General features: G+C 43.4%; 2 protein-coding genes and 1 long non-coding RNA gene across 16 annotated transcripts in view; 2 read left to right on the top strand and 1 right to left on the bottom strand.

Annotated features, from left to right (window-relative positions):
* The window catches only part of SRD5A1 (steroid-5-alpha-reductase, alpha polypeptide 1 (3-oxo-5 alpha-steroid delta 4-dehydrogenase alpha 1)), a 16,642-nt gene extending 14,054 nt beyond the window's left edge, over nucleotides 1-2,588 (top strand). For all 4 annotated transcript variants that reach the window (XM_004935131.4, XM_040695478.1, XM_046931053.1 and 1 more), the window contains one exon: nucleotides 72-2,588. In XM_004935131.4, the coding sequence (XP_004935188.3) occupies nucleotides 72-138 (67 nt within the window). In that variant the 3' untranslated portion in view covers nucleotides 139-2,588. The remainder of the gene's footprint in view (nucleotides 1-71) is intronic.
* Nucleotides 1,897-14,768, bottom strand: LOC124417709. The gene is made up of 2 exons (XR_006936821.1): nucleotides 11,541-14,768; nucleotides 1,897-8,506 (listed from the first exon to the last, which is right to left on the bottom strand). It is a non-coding gene; the product is annotated as an uncharacterized LOC124417709 (long non-coding RNA).
* PAPD7 (poly(A) RNA polymerase D7, non-canonical) overlaps nucleotides 14,624-16,354 on the top strand; it is a 56,384-nt gene continuing 54,653 nt past the window's right edge. For 10 of the 11 annotated variants that reach the window (XM_040686949.2, XM_040686941.2, XM_015282286.4 and 7 more), the window contains exon 1: nucleotides 15,299-16,354. In XM_040686949.2, coding sequence (XP_040542883.1) covers nucleotides 15,525-16,354 — 830 coding nt within the window. In that variant the 5' untranslated portion in view covers nucleotides 15,299-15,524. The other variant, XM_046926570.1, reaches the window with a different exon arrangement.

The raw sequence follows: 16,354 nt of genomic DNA, 5'->3' as shown, positions 1-16,354 counted from the left end.
TTACTTAATTTCCTTGAAAGTATTTTGAAGATGCAATACTCAACAGATTTGTACTTTTTTTTTTTTTTCAGATGGTACCTTGAGAAATTTGAAGACTACCCAAAGAATAGAAAAATTGTGATTCCATTTGTGTATTAGTCTATTATTTAAATACCATCAGGTTCTGATAGTAGCACCATTTTTAAGCGGTTACCTCTTGGAACAAGTAGCACTTCACGAGTGTTACCCAGCTAATGTACTGCCACCACTGTAACAAAGCCTTTGTATCAGTGCTATTAGTTACTGCTTTTCCTTGTAATGAAAACCCCAAACTCAGTGGGCATGGTGAACAGGAACAGAAGTGCTTTTGCAGTGGCATGTCACCATGGCACGTAAGACATCTGCATTCATACTGTGGAAACTATTGTGCAGGATTTCTGATGCCTTCAGATTCAGCCTACAGTTTTCTGGTGTTCTCATCTGAGGATTGTGCTATGACACAGTCACCGTCAGTGTATGATTTGGCTGCTGTGTTCAGCCTTCTACTTGTCTGCATACACCTATGGGATTGATTTGATTGCCTTTCTAATTCTTTCTTCCCTTTGCCCTCTGTTCCCAGGAGATCAGATGCAGACCAAAGACATTAAATTAATATAGTTACTGTGGGATGAGAGATGTTCTTCATCCTCTGCGCTCCTGTGCAGATATGAACAAAACAGAGATAAAACTTAATGCTGTTTACATTGATAGCTATAGCAGTGCCTTTTCCAAATAACAGTTATAACAAATAACAAATAACAATTTTAAACATCTACCTCTCAATTTCATAACCATCTCAAATAATACTCAACATGCATTTTCTGCTCAATATTATTTTAGAGGGCATTATTTGGTAGGGATGTTTAATACAGTCTAGCATGGTTAATGGTTCTTTTTAATGTTCTGTAGATTTTGCTTACTATGGGGTTTTAAAAAAAAGCCTATTCTTATTGATAGTGAGCTAGATTATTTTATATTCAAAAAAAATGGAAACTTATAGAGCTTGTTTCTTGTTTTATCAATATTCTTGCTCTGATATATTTTTATTCTGAAGGACTCTGATGGTATTTCAAAGACACAATGGAATCTCAGGTATACTGACTCTTAAGTTTGCACATATTTGTGTCCTTTGCATATTTGTGATATTAAGTAACTTTTTAGAGTTGGAGAAAAGTCAATTTTTTCTGCAGAAACCATAAAGGAAAAAAAAAAGCTCTCTGCACATGTACTTGGGAAATCTTTCTTCAGGACAAACTGATAATATAATTCCACTGAACACTGAGTTCTCCAGTCTTCCATCAAGCTTTGTTCAGAGCTCAAAATTCTTTTTTTTTTGGTATGAATTACTCTATCAACTGAGAAATCAGAGTAATACAAGGGAAGAACTTTTACCTTAATGTTTTTTAGATTATGTATATATATACATATATATATATATACATTTTAAATATTTCCAGGAAATAGGCTGTGAAAAAGTGCTTTGCCTCTCAAACTTCTGCTTAACAGCAGTTTCTTCCTGCTCTCCTTGGCACAGCTTATACAGTACTTAGCGCACTGAAGCCTTGGCTATCATTATGGATTTGTTCAGGGGTATAAAGAAGCGTAACACATTCTATTATTATTGACTGAAATAGTCAGAGGAAGGAGGGGAGCAAAACTGTTGTTCGCGTTGCAATGATAATCTGCCCAACAGCTGAGCCATCAGACTGTCAGCTGCTCATCATAGTGGTTATGACCATTGACCAATGATGACCATGACCATATGACCAATAATGCTCACTTCCAACATCCAGGAAGCTCAGCTGAGGGAGAATCTAGGAATACCCATTCCTTTGAAGCCAGTGTCAGTTGTGTATGGCTTGATTCTCAAATTGTATAATCTTTTTTATCTTTTTTTAATGTTTACATCTTTTCCATTTTTTTAATCACACTAATATCACACTTGATCCTAGCTGTTTTGATCACTTACAGTGTAGTCTGAAGAGAATTTCAGAGACTGTCTGATATATCCAGGTATTTGTAAGCCATATTGCACCCTTGTGGCAGTTCTTAAATATTGGTATCTGAACATTCCAGCTATCAGGATCCCTTTTAGAAGAGCAAAGTGCATCAACATCTAATCTAAATGTTTAAGTACTTGCGTGGTTTACAGTCAACTAGTATTTGTATTTTGGGTCTTAGTTAAAAAAGCACTAATGGGACAAATAACTGGTTTGTCCCATTGTAGCCAATGACATTGTAGCCAATGACTTGGCTACAGCAACTTAACCTGTGATTCCTCTTTGTTCTACTCCCTCTAATGAAAAGGTGAAGATTCAAGAGATGTGTGACTGTTTGTAGGTGGTAGTCTTCTATTGTAGTTCACAGGAAATTTCTACTGATGCATCAATTTTGCTCTGATTCTATGCTGCTAAATATTTATATTATTTAAAAGTTTAGCTTATTTCGCTCGGTGTTAATTTATGGTTTGCCTGAAGCAGAATGGAGATCTGAGACACATGGTCCTCCGAGGAGCTTACTGATGTTCTAGTTAACTGGGATATTAAAAATAAAATGTAAACAAAGAACAATCTTCTGGGTTTTTTGTTTGTTAGTTTGTTTTGTGTTCTAATTACACTGCTGTAACCTGCCACAACTGAAGTACAGAATTGTATTTAAGGCAGTTTGTTCTCGCATACCATACGACACAGCAAGGTGAACTGGTGAAAATTATACAATCATTCTGGGCAAATTCTAGACCTTTTATTCAAATGCTGTTCTTTTTTTTGTTTGTAATGCTTCATTTGTACTCTCTTCCCCTTTCAGGATCTTTGACAGAATTTATCTATCTGTGAGAGAATATGATATTGAGAGGCCTTTTTTGAAAGAAAACACACTGTGAAAATGAATTCTGGTTTGCTATTTCCAGAAGGAGGAAATGTGTATGCTCTCTATTAGGTAGTAAATAGCTATCACAGTTTCTAACAGACATCTCTACTCACATCACCTGCACCTTTCCCAGAGATCCCCTACTAATAAAAACAGTTTGTGGCATCTGGCTTGATTACTTTACTGTTAGCAGTCCTTGTTCTAACTCATGGAGGGTGGCCAAGACTTTTGTACCTGTGAGTTCATTATCCCAAATGAGGTCTTGAGGGCTGTGGTAGTAAAGTTGTATTGGAATAACCACTATGTGAACTGGACCATATACATAAAAAAAAGCAAAAGAAAACAAACAAAAAACCCACCCATGTAGAAATCACAAGATAAATTTCTATATATCAAGATAAACTTATATAAAATAAAATATGTAACTGATGTTCTATACTTGCATCTAACAGTGCTCCCCACCACCAAAATCTAGTTTATTACAGGTGAGCAAGAACTGGATGCCATGTGGAGCCAGGACTTACACTGGTATGAAAGTGGCTCAGAAAGGAAGCGCCCAAATTCCCATTGCTCTCGGCTTTTCTTCATGGCTGTTTGCTCCTGATGAAAAAAGAGTTTATGCAAGTTTTTAAACATAAAATTGGGCAATAAAACAATTGCATTGCACTTGTGGGCGAAAGTCGATTGCATTCAGCAGTTTTCTTAAACTGAAACTGTTGCACCATATTTTGGAAGGCAGACGTTTCGAATCTTGATTAATTACTACTTTTAAAAGGATTACTAGCAGAAGTCCATAAAAGTGAAGTAATTGTACTTGCTTTCCCAATTCTTCACAGTAGATGAATTGCCACCACAATAGCGTTCACTTCCTGTTCAGTGTAGACAAGTCATTTGCAAAATGTAATATTATTTGCTCCTGTATCATAGAATCATAATCATAGAAGGGCCTGGGTTGAAAAGGACCGCAATGATCATTGAGTTTCAACCCCCCTGCTATGTGCAGGGTCACCAACCACCAGAGCAGGCTGCCCAGAGCCACATCCAGCCTGGCCCTGAATGCCTCCAGGGATGGGACATCCACAACCTCCTTGGGCAACCTGTTCCAGTGCATCACCATCCTCTGTGTGAAAAGGGTAGCTGAACTTCAGAGCACGCAGAGCTGCTGATAGTCCATAGGAAATATGGAGTCTGTGTATCACAACATTAATCCTGCTAATTTTCTTGAATGTTCTTATTTCATATGCATATCAGAAGAGATTAAAAAAAAAAAAAAAGTAACAGTACAGATTACAAACTGTGCTTTATTTTCCATCAAGCAATTATGTCATCTTCCAGCATCTGGTGTCTGTGTTATTACAATGCTAACTAGAAACATAAGCTGCATTATCTAACTTCTGTTGGATGTGAAATTCAGTCAAATTCTGTTCTGAGTTGCTTTATCAGGGCACTGCACAGATGTGGATTAACTGGCTACCTATTGCACCACAGCTTCCAGTTCCCAGTAAGCACAGCCCAGAGCACATACTGCAAGTCACAGTAGCACCTGTGAGGGTGGTCCCCTTCTCTAGTTTAGAGTTTCTGCCACGTGTGGACTACAGAAGCAGACAAATAGTAGGAAATAGATACATTTCTATGTATAAGGTGGGTCCCCTCAGCAGCTGGACCCAAGCACTCAACCTGCCCAGTGGCTGCCCTTAGATTCCACTCTCCCTAGCTGCTGGCACCTATGTACCAGCACCTGAGTTCACGTCCCTTGCTCACAGCCACACACACACAGACTTACTATGAACTCCCCATTAACTGTGCTTAGACATAGGTGGCATTAAACACAATAGCCGTAACAGATCCATGCTCTCCCCAGCAGCTGATAACTGGGCATGCAAAACAGGCCTGCAGTTGTACCCCAGCTGAAGGGATATTTGGCCCATTCTCTGCTCAGATTTTCTCTAAACAGTTTCATTTTAAAAACTAACGTTTTGCTCAGATATAAGATTGTGTTGCAACTTAAGAAATAGTCAATTTATGGACAGTCTAATGAAGCAATCACAAGAGTTGTTGGATACCAGATATTGAAAATCCCTCATTGTGCTTCATCATCTTGCATGTTCCACTTCTTGACAAAATCTACCTTCAATGGTATGTTTTTGCCCCAAGTTGGTTTCCTTTTAGCAAAAGATATTTTTCTCAGTGATGTGAAACAAAGATGTAAACACAAAATCTACACTTTACAACCATTTGCACAGAAAGAATTATTGCCTGATGTTCACACAAGGAATTTCACTTCTCTGTCAACCTATTGGAAGTGAAGTAGTCATGCTTAAAAATAACTATGATGCTGACTGGCACATGCGTGTGCAGGCTGAGCAAATTAGCCATCCAATCCAGACAGAAGGGCAAATGAGAGAGGCCAGCTGGTAAAAACAAGGTTATGTGAACCACCCAAATGCTTTCTCAGTATTAGGAGTAATCAGTCATGGAATGGCTTGGGTTGGAAAGGGAAAAAATACAAAACACATAGCACAGCTCTCATTGTTCCTAGAGGCTGATTTCCATAACACCGTATTTTTCAACCTGCAAGCATACAGGGATTTGTGCCTCCATGGTCATTTAGAATGGTAGTCTTTGAATGAGCTTTCATTTTAAATAAACTGATTTTGTTAAGGGCTCTCCAACAAGAATTTGGAATGGATGTTACTGAGGTCTCCAGGTAATTTTGGTCTGTGGGAATAAGGACTCTTACCTCTGTTAACCTTCATGCACATTCCTCCAGAGAAACATACTTACTCTTTCTATTTTCTGCTCCAGCAGCAAGGCCAGCTGTTTGGCAGCAAGGCTGGGCACTCAGCCAGAGCCCTACTTTATCTAGAAGAGATTTCATCTTTCCTACTGTATACTGTAAATATTTTGTGATAGCAGATCTGATACAACACTTTCCTGGGTGATTGATGAGATCTGCCCTGAGACATCACAGACAGTGGGTAACTGCAGAGGTAACTTCTGTGAGACCCAGACATTTTGTCCATAATTCTTGCTGGGTTCCATGTGGCCAAAATGAACATGGTAGTTTGAATCAGGTCCAGCAAACAATAACATCACGCAGTACAAACAACAATAAATTGTTCTTAGCAGCTGTGTGGAAAGCTGAGGCAGTGTTGCTTATCCTGTAGATGACACAAACTACACTGAAGTACCTAGAAAATCACTTGTACCCTGTCTGATAGCCCTTTGCCTGAGCCACCACAGCAGCAATAGATCATCTCCAGATCAGCACCAAGCAATTGTACTCTTATGGACACTATGGTGTGCATTGTGCACTATCATACTGTTGTCAACAGGAAACATCTGCACTCAGAGCAAGGGAAGGATTTCCCTTGTTACAGAGATGCAGAAAATAGAATGCAGCAGTAAGTAATACAGAGCAAAAGATTAAAAACGTGGCTTCCACATCCTCAGGACAGTAGTTGTACACATATCCTCATCATTGTTGCTCTCTCCATTCCTAAAAGAAATCATGAAAGGGGTGATTCTGAAGCGGTTTGCACTTCACAGCCAAGTCAGATATGGATTTCTCCATTGGCACTCTTGACACATCCCAAAAGATAGTACAGAGTATAGGTTGGTACTGTGTATTGTTCTCACGGTTAAGTTAAGGATCAGAACAATCAAGAGACAACCCCTATTAGAGGTGGTGAGGGACTGGTCTATCTGTACAAGCAAGGAACTGGGGGAGGATGACTATATACTGCATGGGAATTGGCCAAGTCCTTGACAAAACACCCCATGAGAACACTACTGTCAGAAAGGCTGGCCACTGGACAGCTTGACCTAGACCATCAAAAAGAGAAGGAATCGACAGGATTGTTTTAAAAAAAGTGTCAACAAAATTGTTAGAAAAACATTTTTCAAACAGTAAGTAGAATATGTGTGCAGCTGGAAAGGACAGTATGGCTTTATGGAATGGCTTTATGCTCACAATCATTTTTGTGGAGTTGTCTGCACAGTCAGTCTGATTGAACTCCTCCTAACTCATGTTAGATGAGCTGAGCAAGTAAGAGTCGAAGACTGCACAACAGTTATTCATTCCATGCATTCTGTTCTAGTGTTTTCTCCCATCACACAAGACTCACAGGCAGCACAAATCTCAACCCTCAGCACTGGTAGCCACGACTTAGCTGGGTTCTGAGAATTTTGCACAGTCCTCCAAAGCCAAAGAGTTACACTGTGTTAATGGCTGTCACCAGACTACATGGCCAAGGGAACAGATCCGCCTGGCTGCTGTCTAATAAAAATATTTGTCAGGAACCCTGTCTGTCACAACCTTAGGAGAAATCATCTGGGATCCACTTCCTAGGTATCACCAGTCAACTCTAAATGAGGAAACAGTTACAGCCCAGTGATGAAGAGAGCCTGCCTCTCCAGGTTCCAAGCCAGCCCAAGCACACCTGTCTTGTCTTCAGATGAACCTGCTGCTTCCAGACCTGAGAAGGATCTCCATGTACCTTGCCACTCCACCAAAAGAAAAATAATGCTGAGCACATTTTCTTTCTGAAAGCAGAATGAGTGTTCAATCTACATGCTCTATGGCTTCAGTCAACATCAGGCCATTTTCTGCAAGAAAAGAGTATCCTATTGGCAGCAACTATGAAAAACAAATAAGCAGCTTCTACTTAAGAGTTGTACTGGAGGCCAGACTGTCCAAAGGCAGGTTTAAGGCTGCAGGGCAGCTGGAACTTTCACTCAGGGAAGAACAACAGTCATTATCAGAGCTCATCACTGGCCTCTGAAGCCTTCCCATGGCCTCACAGCAGGAATCTGGGGCTGCTTACAACCTTCTGGATGCTTTGAACCTATGGTGTTCTAGAAGTATGGAAAAAAAAACAAGCTGCCTCTTTATGAATTTACAGGTGCTTCACTGCGGCACACAGCAGCAGGAATGGCACACTCTCTTTGCTCAGGCCCATGACCTGTATGGAGTGACAGGAACTCTTCCTTTGCTGAGGCTAAGCACCACCGACACAGGCAACCAGAAATCCTCAGCTGACATATTATTCCTCCTACCTCACGATTTTTCTGCTCTTGTTACAGTAAATGACTACCTGTCCATACAGTACTCATCAGTCCAATTCAGTCACAGATTTATTGTAGAGTTGATGCTTTCTGAGATTGGACACTGATACTATGAACAGACTCCTTAATTCAGTTCATATGGCTGCGGAGGAGAGAATGCCATTGCAGGTAACTATGATGCTCACTGATGATACCCACAGACAGAATACAGGCACTGCCATCACAAGGATGCCTTGGGATGTTGTGGTTCATTTTGTTCAGCTGCAGCCTTCAGGATCCCAAAGACACGTCTGCTCCACTGACTGTGTGTATGGATACAATCGTTGGTAAATTCCTAGGTGATCTCTGGTCACAGATTCTCCATGCACTGAAAAGAATGATGGTAGAGCTGCTTACCGTGACTCAAGTGAGGCAGAGGAAGGTGTAAAGGGGCCACCTGGTTCCACTATTCAGCTGGAAGGATTTGGTGCGAGAAAGCTGGAGTGCTGTTAGAAAGTTTGGAGAAGAGGTGTCTGAGTACTGTCCTGCCAATTCCTGGCCTTGACTTCAGCTCCTTGAAAGAGAAACGGCAAAGGTGCGTGCTAACAGATGAGCCCATTCGCATGGCCACCTGGCCAACACCTCCATCTGCACACGTCACCTCCTTTGTTCTCCTCATTCTCATCAGTCCCTATCTAATCTATCCTACAGCTGCTCCACATTATTGTCATTTAAAAACCCTGCCAAAATTTTTTGCTCTCCTTTGATCTTCTGTACTTCTCTGCTCACTTATCCATAGGCCAATGTTAATATGGCTCATGTCGGCACTTTTATACTGGCATCAAGCTGTTTCTCTTCTGGAAATCTTCCTGAGATGTCATAGTGATTTAACCGTGACCCAAGAACAGTTGAACGTTATAGCTTTGAAGGTGGAGATGCAGGACATAGATGTACTTAGTGAGAGGGAAGCACACTGCAAGGGTGCAGTTTCTATTTGAAGAGCAAAAGCATATAGATACATACATGTGCTACCTACAGATGAAGATGAGTGGGCAGGGTTAACAAATGAAAAATAGGCAGCTGCCTGCACGCAATCAATTAGTTTCTTGAAATCTTTACAAGATAAATATGGCTTTGGTCTAGCTTGAGAGCTAATGAAACCGAGCTGCATCTTTCACATAATTTTTTGTTAACTCTTTCCATAGCCATTCTCCTATACATAATGGATTCCTCTGGAGTTAATACTGAAGCAGCTGGTGCCCTCTTTGGTGCCATGTTAACATGGCAGATGAAGGCTCAAGGACACATCCCCACTAAACAAATTTTACATCAGTTCTCTCATAGACTGTCTGGTACATCCTTGCATTTTTTCTCTTTTTTCTTTCTCTCTCTCTCTCTTTCTTCTTTTTTTTTTTTTTTTAAGCAAATCAACTCATCTGAAGGTAAGTATTTTCACTGTAATATTTTCCTAGGAGGAATGCATTACTTTTAGATTCTTTTCCTATCAGAAAGTCTGAAGCGGGATCTCTCGTTCTTTCCAGGATCCACACAGCTCTCAGCTTTCTCTAAGTAAAAAACCTAGAGAATGGCAACGTCAAGATGATCTTGGGCCCTCATAGAATGCAAATAGGAGTAAGAGAGGAACCCTGACTAGTACCAAGAATTCATTGCAATAAACTTTCAGTAACGTCTCCTTAAGGAGTTCTCTCACTGTCATTCAACGGCAGATTATTCTTACAAAATAACTCTCTGCGGGGTTCTCCATTAATCAAGACGTGAAGGCAGACCATCTTCTTTCATACAACTCCTCAGATTCCACTTAGAAAAATACTTCCAAGAGCTTTATATATATATCTAACATTAACTCCCTTTGTTTACTATCTCTCTCACAGAGAATTTTCTACACATAAAATCATTCTTAAAATGCTCCCTGTGCTTGTTATCACAATTTAATTTCCACACCCAAATAAAGAAAGCCTGCAAGATTTAATTCCCTTCAATTAGCAGTCAGTGTTGGCAGCATATTCTCTCTTAAGAACTCTGACAAATCTTGAAGACAGAAATTCTTAATCTCCAAGTTAAAAAACAAACCCTGCATAACCTGTATCCCTCCAAACTTTCTCTAGACAATGAAGAGAGATGAGAGAATAAGAGCAGTTGAAAAAATTGAATATACCATCCTTAGAGCAGAACAAATAAATATTTTTGTCTCAGAAAACTATATAAAAAACCTCATGTTAGGTATATAACTGCTGTGTAATAAATCGGGATAAATTTTCCTAATAAAGCAATATTTTGAAAGTAATCCTTGTTAAAGCCCAAATATATTAATGTGTAATATTATGTGGTAATATAAAGCAGGTATATTAGGTACACATTTATCTCACTTCTGTTGTAATACTGCAAATCTACACAATGTGCATATGGCAAAAACTCTCAAAGATGGAGTTCCAGTGAGATGTGTTAATACATACCCAGCATTAAACACCAGTGGTGAGGCAAGAATCAAACCTGTCTGTTCATGCAACCTCTCTCCCTCAAGTTGCCACCCTGATTGCAAGTGTAATTGAACTGCTTGTGAACTGCCTCCCACGCTTTCTCCATTTGCCACCAGCTATTTAATGTAGGCAGCTAGAAGAGGGTTTTCTTGTGTATGAACATGCCTGACTAGAAGCTGCAGCTGTTCACCAGTTGATTTATCATCTGTTCAGATTCTCTGACACAGGGCTGGCTTCCTTTGTAAGACTGGGGGAAGACAGAGTAGGAAGAAGACACGGCTCATGGTTGACAGCTGTTTCAGCCTCTGCAGCTTAATTCGCTGCTGACTGTGCCTCAACACCCTAAATTTGGCTGAAGCTCAGCATTCATCAAAAAAGGACACTGAGCCAAGAAAGGAAGGACTGAACAAAGTGGAAGATTTAAGGAGGAAAAGACAACTTGATTTTAGCCTGTTCAGGTTTACTTGTGCCAGCCATTCTTTAATGGGAAGAAGCCATTCTGAAGAAGGTAAAAAGCTGGATTTCTAGAGGGCAGAATAGAATGCAATAATGCCCCAACTCATGCCCTTAAGGACGAGAACCTTTGATCAGCTCAGTCTGAGAAATTAAAACTGTACATCTTCCCTCATGTCACATAATCACAGAATCGTAGAATGGCCTGGGATGAAAAGGACCTCAAAGATCATCTAGTTTCAATCCCCCTGCTATGTGCAGGGTTGCCGACCACCGGACTAGGCTGTCCAGAGCCACATCCAGCCTGGCCTCGAATGCCTCCAGAGATTGGGCGTCTACAACCTCCTTGGGCAACCTGTTCCAATGTGTCACCACCCCCTGAGTGAAAAACTTCCTCCTAATATCTAACCTAAACCTTCCTTGTCTCAGTTTAAAACCATTCCCCCTTGTCCTATCACTATCCACCCTCATGAACAGCCATTCCCCCTCCTGTTTATATGCTCCCTTCAAATATTGGAAGGCCACAGTGAGGTCTCCCTGGAGCTTTCTCTTCTCCAAGCTAAACAAGCCCAGTTCCTCATGTCCAGAAATGTATTTACTGAAGAAAAGAAAATGGCAACAGCATAGAGTGTAGTTAAGAAAACTATCTCCCCTTACCTCCTCCCCAGCACTTTCACCTGGTGACTAGAGCACTGTGAGGGTCACAGGTTAGGCAAGGGCGCACCTCCTTGTCTGGACAGTCTTTCTCTCATGCTCCCATCTAGCTAGAAACCGTGGATTGCCCTTTTTCACCTCTTCAGCAGATATATCCGGTCAGAAGTAGTGCTGAAAGTTGTTCCTGGTTCTTCTTCATCCATACTGTGGTCTGCAAAGGCTAAGAAGAAGGGGAATAGAGCCGGTGAGCATGAATGATGCAGTGTGTCAGATCCTTGCAGCAAGACTGTGGATGGCCAGAATTAAGGTCATACGGGCCAAAGTCCTGGAGTGGTGATGGAGAGTGTGAACTACTATTGGAGAACCTGTTGGTCACCTTTCAACCTCTGTGCTGACCTGTTGGAATCACATCTGTGGCAACTGCCAACTTCAGAGAAGGGAGTTAAGGTTGAATCACAAGGGTATGATATCACTTTACCATTTCCAGAGGTGTAAACTGAGGCATATTAGAGGTATGAGACACTACCTGCCTTTATCTGTGTTAATGAGTTCAGAGTGTTCAGTGTTTGTTTAAAAATAGATTAATAGCAAGCATTGGGCAACACTGCCTAGCATGTTCCATGGAGGTATTCAACTAAATTGCCATTGTTTACCAAACCATATGAGCTATTCACACAGTTGGAATTCTGGTCATCAGGACATGAAAGTCATCAACCACAAGGTTACCAAATACTCCAGCACTATCCATGTTGCCAAATCAAAGACGCATTTGGCTGAATCTAAAACTGAAATAGAAGCGTCATCCAAGAGAGAACTGTGGTTGTGTTTCCTGTGAAAAGCCGCCAGATTAAAACAATTTATAACAGATTAATTAAATGGCCTCTGAAGTAATGAAACTATATTTTTAGTCATTAATCATATGACTTTGACTATTCCCTTTAAATATTACCTCAAAGAAACTGAAGCAGACCTAGAACATCGTGTTACTGGCATAAGGCAGGCAATGCTAGTAGGAGGCATTTTAGTACAGTGTTAATAAACTGAACAGACCATTTGAACTTCTCCACAGCAAGCAAGGCATTCTGCCTTCTGAGATTAGGAGATTATCCAGGTCCTCACAAGTTCACCAGTGGGAAGGAAGCTCTTACAAAAAAAAAAGCACAAACATTTCTCACAATCACAATATCTCAGTCACACTTTCTGAGACTCTTACCTTCAGTGGGTAGTTTCATTCAGGAAAGGACAAGTGAATTAAGATCAACCAGTATTTTTAAAAATCACTCCTTGCAAAGGAAATTCTCACTACGTTTACAGGGAATGCCTTATTTTAAGGAAAAACATCCTTTCCTTGACTACCTGTTTTCCATATAGTCTCTAAAACCTTTTGATTGACCCAGTAAACTAGTGTGTGTTTTCTTCCCTCATTTCCTTCCCACCTTTCCTTTCCTCCTCTCCTCCTTAATTATTTGATATGGACTTCCAAGTGTTTTGTAAGTTAGTAAATTTCATAAATTCTTTTATAGCGATTGTACTTCTTCTAAACATCCAAAAGAGGACCCTGAATTGTAATGTTTAGCAATGGATTCACAACCAAGTTATGTTCCAAGCTCTGATTGAATCTCTCTGAGCAGAATTTTAGCAAGAATAATTACTTTGGCTGAAAAGTGACAAATTATTATGCACAGATGGAAGGCTAATATGTATTATGGGCCGTAATACCAAGAGAGATTATTTTTCACAGTGCAATTGCCTTGTAAATTTAGATATTAACAGCATAATTAATTATATTAATTAAAAATCTAGCTCAATTAAGTTCACTTGCATTTAGTCCCAAAATCATCCTCAGTGTCCCAAAATGGGACGGCTCTCCCTTTTTTTATTAGAAAAAAAACCCACAAATAGCAGGACAGACATTCATTTCTTCCTCCTGCCTTAATAACAGGTTACGGTATTTATGTGAGATTTGTCTATGTTATGTAAGACTATGTTATGGATACAAGATAGTTTTAAATAACTGAAGCAAAAAGGATGTATTTAGATTTCTTAGTGGATATATTAGAAACAGGAAAGCAAGACCTGACGGTAGACAGTGATAATTTCCCTTGTCCTTGTGCCACAAGAAGCCATTGCCTCTTATTGCTTCCCAAGTTGAACACTTTGAAAGGAAAGCATATAATGTCTCCTCTTCTGTGGAGATATTTCACTGACTTGCTGCAAGCTTCAAATAATCATAGTGAGATACGTGGGTAAACTGGCACTTTAACAAACCACCCCTCGCCCATTTCTCAGAGGATACTTATTTCCTCTTCAAATTCTTACACTGTGGAGTAAGTTATAAAGTCTGAGTAGGCTGTGCCCCAAACTTCCACACTACTTCTGCTATTACATTAATGCAGTATTTGTTGGCTTGACTCTATCGACAGAACACAACTGTTCTGTAGCGTCAGAGATAATGAATACATGAAAAGTTAAAACCAGTGAGAAGCAAAGCCTTCTGAGAAGATTGTAGCTACCTTGGGAAATAGCCTGGCCCTTCCAAAACTGCACTGGGACTGGAGATTTTTAGCATGGACATGGCAGCTTTAAGTTGTGACCTTTACCTACACAGAGCTATAGGGGTTAAGGGCCTGGGCTCTCCTGGGTCTTCTCAGTATTTCAGAGTGGATCCACAAAGCACCTATACTGACTCCCAACCCAGGAGGTAGTGTGAGGAAATACTGCTGGTCCTGGAACCTTCTTACTAAATCTGGGCCATCATGGAGACAAGAATGTGAGGTAAGCGAAGATAAAAGGAGACTGTATGCTTCTGTGGTGACTCTCTTATGGTATGCATATAAGAAGAGCAAAGTTGAGGGCCCTGTTAGCGTGTCTCCGAGTTAAATTAAAAGCAAAACATAACTATTCAAAATCCTTTGGGAAGGTGAACTGTAAAGGCAAGGACTCAAAGCAGCTGAAGTCTATGCTGCCGAACTGTACACCTGGTTGATCTATCAAGTCAGAAGAACGGTGTGGTTTCATTAGGTGGGAATTGCGGTGAAGGTGCTTTTACACGAGACAAGATCAATGTTTCTTGCATGTGGTTTGGTTTTGGTTAGTTTATTGTCTGCTTCTAAGTGTAGTTTATTTTTTTTTCTTTTTCCTGAAAACAGATCTGTTTCTTAAGACCCAAAGGACTGGATATTTTACTTCCAAAAACAAAGGTGAGGCTATCATCCCTCCAGTCGGTTTCTCCTTCCCTCACACTTAAGGGCACGGTTAGAGAATGCAGCTGAATCAAATACCACCATAAGAGTATCACTTTTGCGAATAATATTCTCTGCTAACAAATGAGTCCTGCTTCCTCCTCCTGACCGTCCCCTCCCTCGCTCCACAAAGTTCATAACCAATGAACTCCGGAGAACTACTGCTTTTCGCCCCCGATGGAACCCCACCAGCCCAGCACACCTCCCAAGGAGCCTCCCCTCGCCCAGGACTACACCCGGCGGACCAATCGCCCCCGGCTACGGGAGGGCAGCTCCGCGCATGCGCAGCAGCTGCCGAACCCCTCCTCCCACCCGAGGGCTTCCGAACCCTTCCGAAGCCCCCATCGTGGCACGCATGCGCGCTGGGCAGCGGGCAGTCTTCCCAACGTCCTTCTGTTCCCCCCCCCCCCCTTCCCAGCGGATCCCGGCCCCCCTCCCGGGGCCTCCAGCGCGCATGTGCGGTTGCCAGGGCGGCCGGCTGCGGTGAAGGTTTAAAATCGGCGGGGCATGCGCAGCGCCGGTTCTGGCTCTGGCGAGGGGGACGCCACATTGGATCGGCGCGGGGAGCGCTCCGGGCAGCGCCGGGCCGGTACGGTGCTCGCCTCGCCGGGCCGCATGCCGCTGCTCCCGGCCCGCGCGTAGCGCCGCTCCGGGCCCGGCGCGCTGAGGCGAGCGGCTGCGCGGTGAGCGGGCGGCGGCGCGGCGCTCTGGCCGGGCCGTGAGGGTCGCAGGCGGGCGGGCGTGGATGGATCCCCGCGTGGCCTGGATCCAGCCCGAGCAGAAAGGCCCCGCGAATGCGCTCTGGATGCAGATCTGGGAGACCTCGCAGGGCGTGGGGGGCCGCGGCGGCGGCGGCGCCTTCCCGCACTACCTCTGCCTCAACTCCCCGGCGCTGGACTCGGCCGCCGCCGCCGCCGCCTCACCGCCTCGCGGCCACGGCTGCGCCCGGCTCGGGGCGCCCGGCGGCGGCTGCTGCTCCTCGTCCTCGCCGCCGTCGCCCTCGCCGTCCCCCCCGGCGCTGCTGACCGGACTGGTGCCCGCCGCCGGCCCCGCGGCGGTGGTGAACGGCGGCGGCGAGGGAGGGCGGCGGCTGCAGAAGTCGCCCTCGGTGTCTTCCTCGTCCTCCTGCTCGTCGGTGGAGTCCGGCACCGAGAGCCCCGGCTTCTCCTCCTCGGGGTCGTGCGGCGGCGGCGGCGGCTCCTCCTCTTCCTCCTGCGGCCCCCGGGCGGCGGTGGCTCCTCCCGGGCTGCCGGGCAGCGGTGCCGGGCCCGGGGAGTTCTTCAACTTCCACGAGAGCGGCAAAGCGAACGGCGCGCACGGGCACCACCCGGCATCGCACCTCTCCCGCAACCCCCACCCGCCGCCGCCGGCCTCTCCCCAGCAGCACCAGTACCACCCGGGCCGCAGGAAACGAGAGAATAAGGCCAGCACCTATGGCATGAATTACCTGCTCTCCGGCAGCCGCGGCGTGGTCGTCGCCGCCTCCCCGCACCAGCAGCGTCAGCCGCCCCAGCCCGCGCTGCAGAGCCCCGGCACCCCCTGGAAGAGCAGGAAGTACAGCCCGGGCGTGCAGGG

Source organism: Gallus gallus, chromosome 2 (assembly GCF_016699485.2).
Source record: "Gallus gallus isolate bGalGal1 chromosome 2, bGalGal1.mat.broiler.GRCg7b, whole genome shotgun sequence".
Lineage (NCBI taxonomy): Eukaryota > Metazoa > Chordata > Aves > Galliformes > Phasianidae > Gallus > Gallus gallus.
The sequence above is the reverse complement of the archived record's forward strand: the minus strand, read 5'-3'. Positions and strand labels throughout refer to the sequence as shown.